This window comes from Thunnus thynnus, chromosome 24 (genome assembly GCF_963924715.1).
Source record: "Thunnus thynnus chromosome 24, fThuThy2.1, whole genome shotgun sequence".
Classification (NCBI taxonomy): domain Eukaryota; kingdom Metazoa; phylum Chordata; class Actinopteri; order Scombriformes; family Scombridae; genus Thunnus; species Thunnus thynnus.
The window spans coordinates 8,711,862-8,730,011 of record NC_089540.1 but is presented as its reverse complement, the minus strand read 5'-3'; the positions used below and the strand labels follow the sequence as shown (position 1 = coordinate 8,730,011).

Below are 18,150 nucleotides of genomic sequence, written 5' to 3'. Positions count from 1 at the left end.
TACATGAGTGAAAAAAGGTTCAGAATCTAGGTTTATATTTTACTACGCTAGCGTTACCATGATAAGTATGTAAGAAACCATTTAATAATAGATAACAAAATGAAAAAAAAAGAATGAAAATGAATGAAAATGAAAGAAATAAAATGTGTGTGTGCAAGCTGCAGTTCCCATGGCTTTCTGTCATTGTGAAGGGTTAAAAAATGATTAAAGGTTTGGCCAAAGTACTGACATAATAAAAATACTCCCTAGCATCCATTTGTGGACAAATGGACAAAACATTCCAAACGTACAGGATGAGTTACGTATGTTCAGAACTGATTGTGAATATTTGATAGAATTATAGTAAAATGTGTCTGGATTTGTCTATATTGACATTACTTATATAATTGCAGCTGTAACACAATGAACAGAACTCACCTACTGCAGGCTGTGTTTCACTGCAGGTAGCTGGAGTGCTTGATATGACGTTAGATGTTGTTGATCTGCAGCTGTGTGTACATATAGAACATCCATACTATTACACCACTGCACTAAGTCCTTTGTGTCATTCTACTGCATATAAAGTAGCGCTGTACAAATAAACTATATTTAATTTGACTAAGACCTACATATAATTAGTAACAACGTGTAATTGTAACATTCAACAACAACAACAACAATAGTAATAATAATGACAACATAGCAGTGTAGCTGCAGAGTAGAGCAAACAACTGCTGCAGCCTGTTGCACCAGCTGCGGTTCTAAGTTGTGATTTATGCATCACTAAAATAAAAGCTAAAACATAAGTTACAACCTTACTCTGAGTAAAAACTACATATACACACATGTCTGTAGGGTAGGTGTCAATCATAAAATGTCACAGAACTCACTGATGGTGCCACACAGCATCATTTTTTCATGAATTGCTGCCATTTTACAACACAATCCAGTAATCCAGTAGAGACCTGATTTATTGATATGATATTTCAATATCAATGTAGCTTACTACAATGTGCTACGATGCCAACTGGCTCATGCCAGCTTACACATAGCTGGTGCAACCCAGTGCAGAAATCTATGTTTTTATGGATATAGCGTTAGCAATTATCACTGATATTGGCCAGCTAAATTTCAGCACAATGCCTTACGTTGTAGGAAGGAGCAGTTATCCAGTTAGCTTGCTACTGGCTTGTCATTCAGTCTCATATCCTTCAATCTGTAACGTTATCTGAGTCCAGCAGCTATCATAGGATCATTATCTAGCATTAGCTTTATTGCTACTGAGCTAGCTAGCTGCTACAAATGGAACGTCTAAAGTTACATACAAAACGGCCTTTTAATGTTAACATAAGACGACATACTTCTATATTAGGGAATTATGTGAGGTTACTAAATAAGAATGTACCAATAATAATGATCAAGGTGTAAGTTGCCCTGCGCTAACAAGGCTAACAGTCAGTACACACCAGTGGAGGCTGGTCCGTAGAGGCAGAGGAGGTTACTCCTCCTCTACTTTTTGAGAGGCAAGAGGAAGATCAAAATATAAAAAAAGAATATTTAGTTGAAATTAACCATGACCAAATCTCTGTATTAATTATAAAATATTTTTTCTCTCTTCTTTGGAAAAAATCCATTATTGAACTTCTGGTTAAACATAGACTGTATAAAAGGTTAAAATGCTTCAACAGCGACACCTATAGTGCAGGAGGAGAAAGGGCAGTGTGTGTAAAGTGGTGGTCGGGGGCAGTGGGGGAGAGTGGGGGGAGTGGGGGGCAGAGGAGGACGGGTGCCTGCTGTCCTCCGCAGGGCGGGATCTCTTACATCAGTTTAATGTACTTCATTTTTTTCATACTAATCTATGATTGGCCAAGACACGTAAAATGACGCTCCAAGGGAGGACGTCCTTTCTAACCAATCAACAACCAGAATGCAATATTGACATCACGTTGGTCCAATGATAGTTTCCAGATTTCATCTTCAATTCTCTCCACTGTAAGGCAGAGTAGCAGCTGTAGATAATGAGCAGTAGATAGCTGCCTGTGTTAGCCAACGCAACAGTTAGCTTCTTGTAGCAGCCTGAAGGACTCTTTAAACATCCATGGAAGGACTGTTAAGGACTGTTGTTAAGCTAACAGGAGAATATATTTGGACTGTGCGGCGCGGGAGTGACAGGACGCCACCGGGGAGGCTGGAGAGAGAAGCAACCGGAGAAACAACCAGGAGAGTTAGCTTGTTTGTCATTGTTGCTAATGATATCAGACTGGTTAACCAGTGGCCACAAAGTTCTGTTAACTAACAAACAAGATGACCAACAGTCATAAATGGACGTTATGACATGAATACTTCATCTCCATGAAAGAAAGAAGAAGACGTCAGAAAATGTGAGTCAGATACAGTTTCTCTCTCTCTGTCTCTTTGGTCGCTAATTTCATCTTTGATGGTTAAATGTCTCTCTGTGTGGCTGTTGTGTGAATTTATCTCCTTAACAAGAATGCAGCAGAGATAATATAATGTAGGTAGTTTGCTTGTTGAAGTTAAAATGAGCTGTCTGGACTCAGTTATTCATTTGGAATTGATCCAGTTTTTAATTGAGTGGTTGTTCAGTCACCTGTTGATGTTGTGTGATTAGTGAATGAGTGTGCAGGAGGTCTGGCTGCTTGCTTGTGACAATTTCTTCAGTTTTTTTAAAGCTGAGTCGTATATTGAGTAATAAGCTTAAAGTAACTAGAATAACAAGTGTTAACATGTCAGCTTTGTAGACTATATTTTGTATGTGGTGCATATAGATAAGAGTGTGTAAGTCATGTATTTGATACATGCATTAATACTTTTTGTGAACCTACACTTTTAGATCTGTAAATGTTTTCTTTCTAGTATTCAGCACTGATCTGTTCCTGTATCAGATTATAAGTTTTGTGGTACTTTATATATTTCTGTATACAAAGAAAATACATAGGAAACACGTGTAAATCATGTGATATGTTGTCTATTTTTGATGAGAACATAAATCTGTTATCACAACAGAACAATACTATAAATTTGAATTTCACTTTGTTAGTAAAATGACACATCCTGAACCACTCCACGGCTAAAATGAGCACTTCTTTGTTTAGAAACAATATGTATATGCTAAATGTCTTTAAAGAAGCAGCCTTTTCACCACTCAGGGGTTTTTGTTTTTGAAAGCAAATTGTCCCCCTCTGATTTCATCGGGTGGGGGATAATGATATAGTTTGATGCGATTTGTTGTAAGATTCCATGTTGGTTTTCCTCCTGTCCTCCCCAATTTTTTGAGTCACCAGCCGCCACTGGTACACACTCACATACATAGTCCTGAGAAGAGTTCTACTCAGAGAAAATAAGCACCTGTGTGTGGGGGACCTTTAAAGCAGCTATAATCACTACTTTTATATTAACAATGGAGCACATGACTGTGTATATAAAGGTCGCTTGTAGTGATTAATCCATAGAATTATCAGCGGACTCTGCACTGGATTTGCAGCCCATTATTTTGGTTTTACAGCAACTTTGGCTCTCATAGCCTCATTTTCAGCTGCAGCAGGCAACTGTTTTCAACAAAAAAAGTTCATATAAACCTGGGCTGGGCAGGTAGTGGTAGCACTGCTATGTGCTACCACTACCTGCCCAGCATCAAATGTCTGACAGATAAAGTTAGCGACTAGCTGCTGAGCATAGAGGAGCATTTAACAGCTAAAGCACCAGATAGATATTAGACCAAAACAGAGCCCAAATTTGCCTCTTTAGCTATTAGATGCTCCACTGTGTTCACCAGCTATAGTTGCTAACTTTATCTGTCTGCAGTTGAGTGCTGGGCAGGTAGCACACAGTGGTACATAACCAAAACAATGAGCTGAAAGAGGCTAAAAAGCTCAGTAGAGCTGAGGGGAACAGCAGAGTTGGGTGATAAATCTCTGCAGGTTCATCATTAATACATAGTCATTTAATCCATTGTTAATATACAAAATATTGATTACTACAGCTTTAAGGATTATGGAAGCTCTCCCTTGACATCCGTAGCAGCTCACTGACCCACAGTTGTATGTGGATGCCTGTTCTTCCTTGTTGACAAGACAGTGAAGTCATTGTTAGAGACTTCACTCTAACAATGACTTAGGGTTAAGGTTATTCTTAGGGTTAGGGTTAAGTGATGAGTGATAGGTTTGTCACCAGTGCATATTTTTTTACACAGGTGACTAACAAAAATGAAGATTTACCTAAAGATACAAGATGAATAATTAAAGCTCTGCACTCCTAACGGTTTTTCTTTCCATTTATCTCACGTATTTACACGTCTTCAGGGCTGTTATTTTCAGTGACATTTTCTAATATAGTCCGCTTCATGAATAACAAACAGCGCTGTTTAATTTTTTCATCATATTCTTTGAAATAAGTCTGGATTTAATGAACTCTGGAATGTAAGTAACAAATATAGGAGAGTGAGATGGGGAAAACGGCTGCATAGTGGGCCTGTCACACAATTTGGCGCTAAAGCAAAATGAAGAATGAGAAGAAAAGTCCAGCATTTTAACAGAGAAGCAGGGTATTGAAAATGTCACATTAGCTATATTTATTAAAATCTTCCTGGTATGCCTCACCGTCTAGATTTCCTTCTGGTGCAATAAGTTTTTTAATGAATTGGCCAGCATCCAGCAGAACAATATTATTACCCCAACAATAGCAGCCTTTGCACGGCAGTAAATATCTAGTGGGCTCTGCCGATTTCTCCGCTGATGTGAAGTGCTAAATATGGAGATGCCATTAGTGTGGGCCATGCAGTCCCCAGCCATTATCTTAGCAACGCCATCTTGACATAAACATTTTGGAGGCAATTAAAGATTATACGTGCATGTGCGTGCGTGTGTGTGTGTGTGTGCATAGCTGTCAAAGAGCAATTACGGTGACAATCTCCTCAACGTGGTTCCGGACGACTCATTTTCATATAAGAGGAGACTGTGATGTTTTCGCAATTTGATTAATGTGTTTTGAGAAGGACGTGCGCAGCGTACGATGATGCATGTGCAAAAACCCACGCACGAAAACACATTTCAAAATCACACGCACACGTAGACGAGATGGATGCGAGGCAGTAAATGGCTCTTAATTGATGCACTACATCCTTTGTTTCATTATTTACAGGCTTGCCTCATTATTCTAACATCCTCAACTCTAAGTACTCCATAGAGCGGCTTCCATGATATAAACAAATAAAAACAGGAGCCCAGAATAGCAAATGGCCCAACTTCATCATTATAGGAGGATGGTGTGTGGTTGTATGTGTGTGGGAAGTGGGGGTTGTATTATTTTTACAAGTGTGACCGTTGGATACAATGTCCAGGTTGACCGTAATTGAGAAAGTGTGTGCTTGTATGTGCGTGTGATCCTGTCTCGGCTGTTCGTGTCAGAGGTTGAAGGTTATCTGACAATATAAGCACGAATACAGATGGACGGCAACACCAGATGCATGAAACTCATCTTTCAGTCAGATTTTATAAAGCCGTTTAAAAAGTGCGATGACTGAAATCTAAAATGAGAGATCACAGAGGAGGCAGAAAGTCTTTACTACCACACAGCCCCTGAAAGAGAATCAGCAGGCTTATATCATTATTTCCCAGAAAGCCCCATTTTAATCATCAACACTAAAATGCAATAATAGCTTTTTCAGATTTACACACTCTGGAAAAAAAAAAAAAAGCTCTGTATTTGGTTGCAAAAACCTTCGACGGAGGTGCTGAAACAGAGGAAAGAATGAGGTTTCAGATGTAGCAGGTTTGGCATCAGGTGCTTCTATTCCGTAAACCAGCACTTCTTTTAAATGAAAGGTGTTAATACGTCTCATAATGCTAATAATGGCCTGTAATCTGCTTTTCTCTCCTGCCAGCTGTCATCTTATATGAGTAGGCGTAGATTTTTCCAAATGATATAAATGTCGCTTTGGAAGGAAGTCTGAGGGGAAAGTGAAACCTGTAAAAAATACGATTAAATATCAATGTATTTTTTTAAAAAAGTGTGTGTGTGTGCGATTTTTACTATATATGTATGTCTATGTCACATCTGGGTGTGAGGGAGATCACATTATTCTGGCGTGTGTGTGTGACATGTCAGGGTGGGCTTTAATTGAAGCAGGGTGCTGTGCCAGACTGGCCATTATGGGGCTGAATCTTGATCTAATCCGCAGAGTTAGTGGCCTTAAATAGATAATGCTCCTGTACTGGGGTCCAGTCACCGGGGAGGCTGAACATATGGTCCATGTGAGCGTTTGTGAGACTGTGTGTGTGTGTGTTCGACAGAGAAAGAAAAGAGTGTGTGTATGTGTGTGCGTGTACATGTACAGGAGTAGACAGCTGAAACCAAGCCAAAGGCAGAACGGCATGCCTGTAGCATGAGCAGCAAACTTTCCAGAGTAACTGAGACCCCCAGCTGGTCTCCACAGAGCGGTGTAACTTTAATGCCGCTACGCCCCACTAACATGAACTGACACACCGGATCCGAGAGGAGGAAGGCCCGGGTCGGACCTGAGGAAGATGAAAACAGAGATAGTGATAGAGAAAGAGAGTAGGAGAGACAGATTGACAGCCAAACAGACTGAGAAACACAGCGGCAGACAGATGAAAACAAAACAAGGGTGAGAAATGCTAGAAAAAAAAAAAAAATCAAATGTAGGCAAAAGAGTACCTGTCAGAAAAAAAACAGAGGAAGAAACCTCAGCGTGCTCTGTGCTCTAAATTGCAGAGGCGGGGCATTAGAGCAGCTTGTCAATCACGACCCCTCGACACGCACGGAGCAGGTGAGCCGAGGTTTAACTGATACACACACCGACGAGTCAATTACAGGCTGGCGAGGCAGAATGTCACGGCCGCCCGGACGCTAAACCGACGGCTTAACCTCCTCGCACCGCATCAATATGCCTCCACCAGAGAGGAGAGGAGAGGAGGAGGAGGAGGAGGAGGAGAAGTGAGGCCTGCTGGAGACTGAGAGCACGTGCATGCCGGGCATTCTTACACACAAGTACTAATGTGATATATTTGTGCATTAATATTTAAATATGGATGTTATCTTGTAGTTTTAAGATTCATCAGATAGACAACTATTTATTTTCAGCCCGGGCTTTATTTTCACAGCGTTTGCCAACATGGTCGTCTACCTTGTATAAAGTTTCCTCACTTAAAAGTCACTGTAAAAGTTGAAATAGTAGCTGCAAGACGCTGCGAGTGCACACAAACAGCGCCGGGTGCCAAAAAGCAATTAAAACATGTCCTCTGAACAGGCACACCGCAATGAAACCTCACTGATACGTGTGTATACTGTGGCATTACTTATTTTAGTCTGACTAGCATTAGCTCACTGGCAAGTAGACCAATCAAGACTGATGGTGCATTTAATGAAGGAACAACCAACCAGGAAAAAACATGCACACATTCTACTGATGTTTATTCATATCATTAATATTCACACCGACACAATTAATGGTACTACAGTGAGACATATAATGTGGGTCTTTTTTTTGGAGGGGGGGGGGGGGTAAAATATGTATAAAGAAAGGAAAAAGGAAAAGCTTTCAGCAATGAAAACAATTCCAATCTTTTCCTGGAATCTGAAACACCGTCATTAACACTGACATCGCAGTCATTGACAATGACATTTAACCTAATCTGGAGTTTTGCAGAATCGTCCAATATCAATGTTTTGTTTGGCTCGTGGCTCGTCTGAAATGCGAACGCAGCAGCGGCAAGCAAAAAGGAAGTGTGTAGACAGTTGTGAAGTATTACCAAAGTAACTCCCAACAGCTGCTTTAACTGCGGAGTGAGTGTTATGTTATTAAAACTATGTGTCTGTGTTTAATTGGGTTTTAGAGTCGGGCCCTATCTGTGTGCGTGTATTAGAGAGCAGAGTGGTGTGATGAAGCACAGATCATCATTTTGATACGGATGGGAAATTGCTCTCATATGTGAAGAAATGTTAAAGAATGTAAAAAAAAAAAAATTACAAAAATATAGTCCTTTAAGTAACTTTTCGGCAGCAGATGAGATCTTACACGTTCAAAGAAAAAGGCGCTCGTCTACACACTGTCAATTCTGCTTATCTGACTCACACATCTCCTGTCATTCTGCTACAAATGAACACACACACCCACACACACATGCGCACACTTGGTATCTGGAAGGGCTGTTGCTCACTTTGCTCTCCACTCAAGAGGAGGAATAGGATGTGACTTGCCCTCATGGACGCCCACTGGCCTTCACTCCTCCATGCTGTCTCTATATGTGTGTGTGTGTGTGTGTGTTTCATAAGCTACAGTAAGACACCCCCAGGCTTTCGTGCAGCCAGACCCTCACCTCTAATAGTATGGAGTCCGTGTGACTGCCCACACAACAATGATGCTACAATGGAAACTCTATACTGCTATAATGCATGAAAACCTGTTTATGTATATGTGTATATGTGTGTGTGCGTGTGTGTGTGCTGGGAATTAAGCAAAACACACAGGGAATCCCCGGCTCAGCCCTCCCCCTCGTCCTTCTCCCTCTGAAGTGGGGTGGGCTGAAGATAAGGCGTGTTACAAAAACACACTCTCTCAGAGGGTGGTCAGAGCGGGCAGGTCACATCTCTGATGTTTACAGGGGAAATCCACGGTGTGAGAGTGTACAAAGAGACAGTGTGTGTGTGTGAGTGTGTGTTTTACTCTCTGAACTCTGGCTGGATAGTCATCATTTTCATCTCCATTTGTTAGGGGAAAGATTGTGTATCACTCAAGGCGATAGTACACTGTGAGTGCAAGGCAGCGCCAGGGAATGTGTATTTAAATCAGGGAAGAGGTCACACAAGTGCAAATGCAATGGGGTAACAAGGATTCTGCCCCCTATAGGACAAAGGAGGGATTAGATGTTAGAGTAGCTTGCAAAAAAACAATGGAAATGCTTTAAATTAAACATAAAAATGCTCCTTTTCATTCTAGCAAATTTGAACAGCCTTATCCGCAGAGGAGCTTTCATCTATGGAACTCGTGGAACGTATTTGGCGAGACCGCGTGTGTTTGTGTGTCGCTCTTATTTCCTCCCTATCATAGAGCTTATCTGTGGACTGCAAAGAATTGGGGGAGAGGAGTGACAGAATGGAAAGAGGAGACGGAGGAGTGTGGCGGGGGAGAAACAGAGAGGCAGAGAGGGATGGAAAGTCAAGCTGCAGAGTGAGAAGGGCAGGCAGTTGGTTACTTTGCGTGTTTGTGAGAAAGCGAGTGTACTTGTGGCAGTTTGACTGTTATGTCTAGAACGGAGGCATAATGAAGGGGAAGGCATGTTAAAATAAGTGAAACGTGACTCAGTGAAACATCCCATTATGCCTTTTTCTTTCTGTATTGCATGACAATACTCTGCAAAAGAAAGTCTAAACTGCCTCAGGAAACTGCAAAACACTTAAAATAAATAAAGTATTATACCAAAAAAAAAAAGTTGTGTCAGATGTCTTTGCTCATCTGCCAGAAACTCTTGCATCAAAACCTTAAAAAGCTGAAAAACTTCTCCCTGTATCTTGCTCCTTAAACTCCCTCGGGCTGCAGCTCTGTAGCGAACAATCGCCTCAAGAAAATGAGCAAGAGGTGGAATCCAAAAGTACAAACTGGCCAAAGCAAGAGAAGCACAAGGAAGCAAGTTTGCCTTCACTGCAGAGAGCTTCTCAATTAGCCACTAATTGCCTCGCCTTAACGAGCAGAACATTTCTTAGCACTAATGAAGCTGGTGGCAGGCGGCAGAGAGTGTGTGTGTGTGTGTGTCACTCCCAGCTACGGCGTGAGGTGTGTGTATGTGCGTGTGTTTTTGAAAGATAGAAAGCAGAGAGACAGAGCGTAGATCTAATGGAGTCGGGTCCGCAGCTCATTTTCAGCGAGCTGTTCGGCATTCTCTGGAAGGAATGCGTGGATGGATTACACTGCTGGCTGCCACAGCGACTTTCCAATGAGGCTCCACTTTGTCTTCACCCTTATCTAATCCACGCTGGAATGACCATCTCTGCAAAATGAAAATGAGGCCGGAAATCAAATGACCTGCCTGTTTGTTACAGCCGCACGGACGGACATGTGATTTGAGAAATTAAACTCCACTCGGGTCTGTGCGAGACAGCGTGATTTGCATTTGCATACTGGTTTTTCCATAAAGTGGGTGCACAAATGGAAAAATATCTTCATAAAACACACAGTCAACATAAGAAGCCGTGCAATACGGAATAAATAGAAGCAAACATATTGTCTCCATGAATGAGGCAGGCACTTCAAATGCATAATCCTTTCAAATTTCATTGAGACAGCGATACAAAAAGAGCAGCGTTTCACTGAAATCTGCCTCATACACAGAAATACACCACTGATGTTAAATGTCAAAGTCAGTTTGCTAGTCATAGGGGGCCTGTGAAAACAGCTGTGTAATGTCTTCTGTGACTCTGGAGAAGCTTTGACAAGTCTGAGAAATGTAATGTAATATAAAGTGATGTCACCCGGGTATCTTGGCTTGAACAAAACCTTTAAGTGAAGCCTATGTTGCAAACTGGGAGCATGAGTTTGAATATTGGGAATTTTTGACCATTGGCATTTCAGTCTCTCTGACAAGTCCCCCCAAACTTTATGGAAGTGCAATACATGCAATGTCACTGTTGTAATTTTAACTGATGTTATTTTTGCTACATAGTTTAATGAGCATTTGATATTTTTTTCACTTAACTTTAAAGGAATACTTTGACATTTTTGGAAAAATGTGTTTATTTGCATTCTTGCTGAGTGTTAGATGAGAAGATTGATACCAATCTTGTACAGCAAATATAAAGCTACCACCAGCAGTGGGTTAGCTTAGCTTAGCCCAAAGACTAGAAACAGAGGCCAACAGCTAGTATGGCTCTGTCCAGAGGTAACAAAATCTACATACCATTAATGCTCAAGTGTAAAAAGCAATCCATCTCCTCATCTTACTCTCAGCAAGAGAGTTGACCAAACATTAGCCACCTCTCTGGCTAATGACACACAATATTCATGTAACATGCTCAAGGACTGAACAGTGTCAGGGTTAAACACGCCAAGAAATCTTGACCTTTGACCTTTTAATCCCATCAGGACAAACTGTGCTAGTTTTTCAACACCACAATATTGTGTGAAAGTGAAGCACACCAGCTCTCTTGCAGTTTCTGTTATGTTTGTGTGAGATAAGAAGAGCGTTTTCTGCCTCGAGTTTCTCCAGATTCCCTCCTGGTGTGTAGGAGAAAATACATTTTACACTATCAAAATGTATTATCGCTTAGAGTTTAATCAAAATTTGACATCAATATATCACATTTGACATCCACAACGGTGGCTCATATCTTCAAGTTTCAGTGGTGTTTGGGATATCACCTGAGACACCCACCGCTTATAGTGAAGACACTATATCACACACCATTTCTCAAGCTCATACAGAAACTAAGCAGTCCCTAATTCCTCTCAGGTCCGGCAGTTCTCTATCTTAGCCAAGCGGCCAGGCTAACAGGGACACACGACATATTACCCCATCTCTTCCCTACCGCTCACAGCAACCCAACACTCCTGACACAAGCTCACCCCCAGCACCCCCGACTGCCAAGCAAAACACCTGGCATCTGTATGAGAAGGGCGCCAATTTCACAGTGACTGCCAGGCGGTCAGCTGAGCTGCCCGTCACACACATATTGGTGACATGTGTGTGTGAGGGCATACGGATGTGCTGTGTGTGTGTCTGTAAAGACAGCTTGTGTGTGTCTGAGTCCAGAGCAGGTGTGTGTATGTGAGAGACAGCAGCGCAGGCATATTAAAAGTATGTGTTAGAATAAGAACTTAATATACAAGGATATGAGTGTGTGCATGACAGACAGCTCAGTCTGGACACATAAAACCACAGTTTGGCTGCGTCAGTGCTTCTGGAAACATTTATAGCGATATACTCGCATGCACAACCGCACTTGGTGTGTGTGTTAACTTGCATGCAGATACTTTTCTTCTGTGTATGCATGTCAAGTGTTGGACAAAGTGCATACATATAATTTTATATGGTTCCAGTGTCTCTCTGACATTGATGCATTTCCCTGTTGCGTGCTCCCATTCCTTGGCTGAAGTTTTGTGTGTGTCAGAGGCCAAGGCTGGTGCTGAAAGCCTGATGGATGGGGTCCAGGGGTCACGGACTTCAGCTGTTGTTGGCCACTTCACAACCCAGTGAACCACACAGCTAGCCTTGAGTTAGCACCAGAGTGTACAGCGCTTTTGGGTGTTTTTTCATTGTTGGAGTGATAGGAAAGCTGAGAGGGTCGGGGGAGATATATAAAGAGAAGATTCTGGAGGGTTTGGATGCCAGGCCGGCAGGAGTTTAAGAGAGTGCAAAAGCACAGGTCTGACCAGTCCAACGGCTCTGAGCCTCTTCAGCCCAGGAGGCAAATAAACAATGCAGTCCCCTCATCCTGGAAGTAACACATCACTGCTCTATTCAGGTGGGGGCCCACAGGGAGCAGGCCTACAAACCATTCAGCAGTTTCACCTGGATGTTTGGATCCACTGATTTGAAAAAAGACTCACGTAATGGACCCATGTTTTGATTTTTGGTGTTCAAATGAAAAAAAAAAAAAGTAGAGGAATATATGCAGTGCGTAGCTTACTGAATTTGTATTTATGTTCCCACAAGAGCTCCCCTCGCTAAACTGATATCTACTTTAAATTCTGAATGTGATGCAGATGGTATTCCAGCTGCTTGCTCCCTATACATTTTGGTCCCACTGTTGTCACAAAGAATAAATGTTGTATTTGATTTTACTGTAGCAGTTCTCAAACTTTTTCACGTCAAGGGCCCCTAAACTGACACACATTAGACCACGGACCCCCATCTGATAAGATTTTAAATGTTTTATTACAGAAAGTGTATGAAACCCATGACCAAAACAGTCATACATTCTGTCATTGTGTTACTTATGGATGGAGTTAAAGTGAAAATAAATGATTCCCCTTTTTGCCGGGGACCCCCTGGAACCCCTTCAAGGACCCCTAGGGGTCCCCGGACCGCACTTTGAGAACCACTGTTTTACTGTATATGAGTTTCCAGGAGCTCAGTGACCCTGTCCAAAAAAGGGAAAAAAAAAATCCTTTTCACCATAATGGGATGCATGAACCTTTCATTGTTGCCACGACGATGTCATCAGCTTTGAAAGGGGCTGCTGTGCCAGGAGAGGCGGCCACGTTGCCATGGAGACAGTTGGTATAAGAGATGGTGGTTGGTGGCTTGGCTGTGGTGTGTGGGCAAAGGAGAGGCAGCCGGGAAGCCAACATTGCTTTTAGGGTAAATATGGTCTAAATTAACAGTGCTGCTGTATCGAATTGGCAAAAGAAAAAAAAAAAAGAAAAAAAGACATTAAGTAAAAATGGATGTCTTAAACACTGCACAAGGTGAAACCAAGCAAGAATATTGCAGAGGATATGAAATTATTTCCAATATCAGCCCAACTGTGGAAATTCAATTTCACAGCTCATGAACAATATCAAACAAACACGCTGGCTGAAAGAGCACACTCCAACTTGAGTGATACTGTATCAAAAGGCTACACAGCAGACATAAAAGCGAATGAGGTGGGTGAAGGGCAGGCTAACTGGTAACGGTAATCCATAACTGGACCAATCTCCATATTCAGGCCGTTTAAACTGCACATTAGCCACCAGCTATTCCCATGGCCTGTCTCAGACCTGGGAGGGGAGGGGAAGGGAGGAGGGCAGGCCGGCTTTCTAATGAACTGTATAATTAAATGAGAAGCACAGCACGGCCCGCTCCGACTACTCTCGATTCTGAGACCATGATGCTTTGGCGAGGGCTGAATCGAAAATGAATGGCAGCAGGTGAAGGACAGAAGGACAGCGGGCTAATGCGGTGGAATGTGCCTTTAATGAAGAGGATGAAAGGGGGTGGGGGGGAAAGAGAGTAGGCCGAGGTCAACGTGGGCGCACACCCGCAACTTCATTCTGCAGTGCGAGAGGGTGTATAGTCCCCCCCCCACATACACACACTCTCTATCTACTGTATACACACCCCTCCATCTCTCTCCGCCTATCTCTCCGCAGCTCCGTCTTTTTTGGGAGCTGTGTGGGAGAGAGATAACTGTTTCAGCTCTCCACTTTGCCCTCCCCAGAGCACGGCTTTTGATTGACACATGCTAACAAGCTAAGGTGTTCGACAGGGGCGCCGGCAGAATAGGTAATGCTAAGAGAACATAACCAGGGAATTCTCCCTCAACCCGTGGTTCATGACAATCGACTGGGGAACAGCATGTGCTTCTGCATTTTTTTTTTCTCCTTTCTTTTTCAGGAACTGCAACAAGACTGTAGGCTTATGAGGTGTCAAATTAATTCACGCCAAAAAAAAAAAAAAAACCCTCCTCATAATACAAGAGGAAAATGTAAGTGAATTTTCAAAAAAAAAAAAAAAAAGCCAAAAGGAAATGAGCAGAATCGTCAAGGAACTTCAACAAAAGGAGGGTGGGTGTAGAGAATAGACAAATAGCTTTTAAGGGAGGGTACTTTAAATCAAAGGTCAGGCAGTGGGAAGAAAAAAAAAAAAGTTCTTCACATGGCAAGTGTGTGAGCTGATATGAGGCATGAAAACGATGTCTGTCTGCATATCAGCGGCCGTGACCGCATCCAGTCTGTGTGTGTGTGTGTGTGTGTGTCATGTGATAAATTCTTTCAGGATGACCATGAACAAAGGGGGAGACACTCATAAGACACGCACACACTGTAACTGATTACATAAACTGCGGCTGGAAGAGTAATTTCTGCTAAGACGTGTGTTACAGCAGACGACTCCTGACAGTGATTTCAAAGCTTTTATTTAATGGATGTTAAATGCAATTAATTCTTGGATGTTCACTCGCTGTTGTTTATTGTCTTTGGCAGCAAACTGACCACAAGCACTTGAAGGAGGCTGTTTACTACGTAGTTATTCTTTAATGTACAGTGAATGGCCGAGTGAAGCCAGATTAAGTGCTGTAAGTTGCTTTGCCCTCAGTGAGAATGAGATAAGACGTGGCTTTTACTGACCTCCACTTAAGACTGAATTTTGAAATTCAGGTTGAATTTAGATGATTTGAATTTTGATGCATCTAAATGATGACTGTATGGATTGGATAGGCTTTTGGGTGACACAAAACATGCAAAAACTGATGTGTTTTACATTAAATATTCCATAAAAACTGTTGCTTACAATTTTTTTTTTTACTTTTTTGCCTCCATCATGCAGCCCTTTGTCCTCTATAATAGCTTTTACCTTTAATTTTAAGGTTTTTATGTACTAGTGAGGAAGGTTTAAAGTATTTTCTCCCTGTTGGCACATCTCATATTCTCTCATTTTTTTGTCTACATTGCAGATAAATGCAACGTTTCCTCCAGCTGACATTCAAATTTCAGATACAGGAGTGTCTTTGAATGACCCACTAAAGGGAGCTTTTTAAAATGTTCCACGCTTGCAACTGCATTACCATGGCATAATGGTATATTACCAAGTCATTATCATGGCACAGTAATGTTGTTGGTAATGGTAAAGCCACGGTACATGTGACTGCTAATGAACTAAAACATGCAAACCGCCTCTCTAGGGGTGTTTAAAAGTGTGACTTAGTGACTGAAATACTTCCATCTCAAGAACAAAAAGGGGAAACAACCCCTTATCACATTTTTAAAAGATTTTTATTCAACAGACTGCCTCTTTGCAGGTGCTAGATTTGTTCAAGGTATTAAAAAGAAATTCTGTGTTTTGTTATCACAGGATGGTCAACAGACAGCTGCTCAGCTTTTTCCCTTCATTGTTTATCTGCCTTTTATCTATTCTGGTTTGTGAAAAAATGTGTTATAATAAGCATTTGTTTATTATTATTACTCTATCCGATAGCTTGTTTGTCTCCTGAAGTAGGTTAGAATCACTGACATGCGCGGCGACTATCAGGGAAAGAGTTCATTTGCTTAAAATCGGTTAGAATAAAACGATTGATCAACCGTTTATCTGCCTCCGCACTCGCCGGTTTAAAAGGTCTATTTGAGCACAGACAGGAGAGGGTCAGAGCAGTGCGGAGACTAGACAGATCAGCAGAGGCCTGGTCCCTGCTGGCCTTGATGCTAATTAAACACTAACTGATAGAAAAAGCCTTCTCCACACTCTAATTATTCCCCATTTCCAGACTAATTTCACCAATCAGTGCCATCTTTATTTCTGAGAGCAAATTGTGCAGTAATCATTTTCTAGTGGAGATTTCCCTGCGTCTAATTGTTGAGGATGATTTAGTCATTATCAGAACGCTGGCTACTCTTATCAGTCATCTCACAGGGCAAATGTATCTGGAGATTGTGTTCAGAGAAATTAAGCTTAATATTGTAATGAATTTTTTAAAGTGCTGAGTCATGGTGTTGGATGTTTAAAATATGCATAGCCTGGCTAATTGGTTCAATGAAACAGAAATAGGGTGAAATGACTCAGTGCAGCACAGAAGGAGAATTTCAAAAAATTTAATGAAAAATATCTGTATATATATAAAAAAAAAGCATGCATTTATTTGACAGCATGTTTAAATCAAACCACCATTAAAACATTAAGTGACTTTTCAGTGCAATGACTTTTATCAATGATATGTTATAGGATAAAATTATTTCTTTATTAGCTGCACAGCATCTTTCATAGTCTGTAGTTTTATGTGTAGATCACGACTTTTTAGAGTTTAATAGCAACACCACAAAAATAACAAATAATCTCATATGCGATGCATTTATACGGTTAACAAATGTACAGTAAAAGTTATCAAATCAGCCACATCCACAGCTAATTAATCAAAGGTAAAAATGCAAAAAAAAAAATAAACGAAAATGTGATAGCAGGATGTGAAGGAAGTCCAAGCGACAAAAACATCAAGAACAAGAAGACACTTTGAAGGGGAGTTCCTTTTCCTGTTTGTCGGCATTGACTTCCTGTGTCTCTTACGTTATTGCAGTCCTGCTGGGTCAAGGTGGTCCCTCTTTATTTCCTTCAGTTTGATCAGCTTGTGCAAAATGCAAGTCAGCACTGCCCGGTTTGCTAGAATAGAGGTGATTCTATACAACATATGGCACTAAAGTTTCCTCTATATGTCTATATAATTAAGTTAATTGCCCTTAATTTAATTTCAATTCTACATAATCAAAATAATATCCTGTTATATACACCGACATGCTTGCAAATATACAGAAGCTGTTGCAAATATGATTATATAAACATGCACATGAGTGCTTGTTAAATCTGCCTTGGCTTGTGGAGACAGATGGTTCTGAAAATAAGCCCTAGTTTAGCCTCTCACCTCGTCACTTATTGCTTTCAGATAAATCAATATGGCAAAATCTCATTTATTCACATTGGCAGTCTAGGTGACAGCTGGTATTATGCGGAGCTATTTATATATTCTTTGTATGAATGACTCAAGTTCACTTCATTTTTGGGGTTTGGTCGCTCACGACTACCCTCTTAAACCGCACCTATCATGGGGTTCTTCCGCCTTCCACGTTCTGGCTGCCTTTCGTCTCCGTAGCCGTAGCGCTCTGGGCTGGCGTAGCGCTCCTTGGCGTCGGGGTACCTCACCGGGCTGGTGTAGCGGCCGGGGCTGGCCTGCCGGTAGCCGTCTCCTCTCCCTCCGACGGCTTCGTAGTAGTGCCGCCCCCTTTGGCCTGCGGAGGGGGAAGGTGGAACGTCCTGCCTTACCGCCGCACGGTGCCGCTGACCTTGGTGGGGAGATGTGTGGTAGTAGCGTGGGTTGCCGGATGCCGGCACACGGCCCGGGTGGCTGGAGACGGGTTGGTCATGGTAGTGGCCCGGGTAGGGGGCGGGTTCTCTTGGCGCAGTTCTGGAGTGAGAGGGGTAATCATACGGATCCCTCCTGAAAGAGAAAAATGATTGTCTGAGCAAAAAAATGAGAAAGTAGTGACTGTATGTTTACTAAGACAATATTTAATACTGGTTTAAACTGGTTTGGAGTAGAGGACGTGCCAGAGATTTGGCCCTCACTCACGGTAAGCCTCCTGCTGTTATTCAGTTTACGTGGTGAGGCTGTGGCCTTGGCAGGATCGAGTTGTGGGGGGGACGTGGATGGAGAGATGCCAAGAGATAACAGCAAATG

General features: G+C 41.9%; 1 protein-coding gene across 9 annotated transcripts in view; it reads right to left on the bottom strand.

The window, feature by feature from the left end:
• Window positions 1–16,500: 16,500 nt before the first annotated feature.
• pard3ba (par-3 family cell polarity regulator beta a) overlaps window positions 16,501–18,150 on the bottom strand; it is a 163,752-nt gene continuing 162,102 nt past the window's right edge. For all 9 annotated transcript variants that reach the window (XM_067583569.1, XM_067583567.1, XM_067583570.1 and 6 more), the window contains one exon: window positions 16,501–17,910. In XM_067583569.1, the coding sequence (XP_067439670.1) occupies window positions 17,502–17,910 (409 nt within the window). In that variant the 3' untranslated portion in view covers window positions 16,501–17,501. The remainder of the gene's footprint in view (window positions 17,911–18,150) is intronic.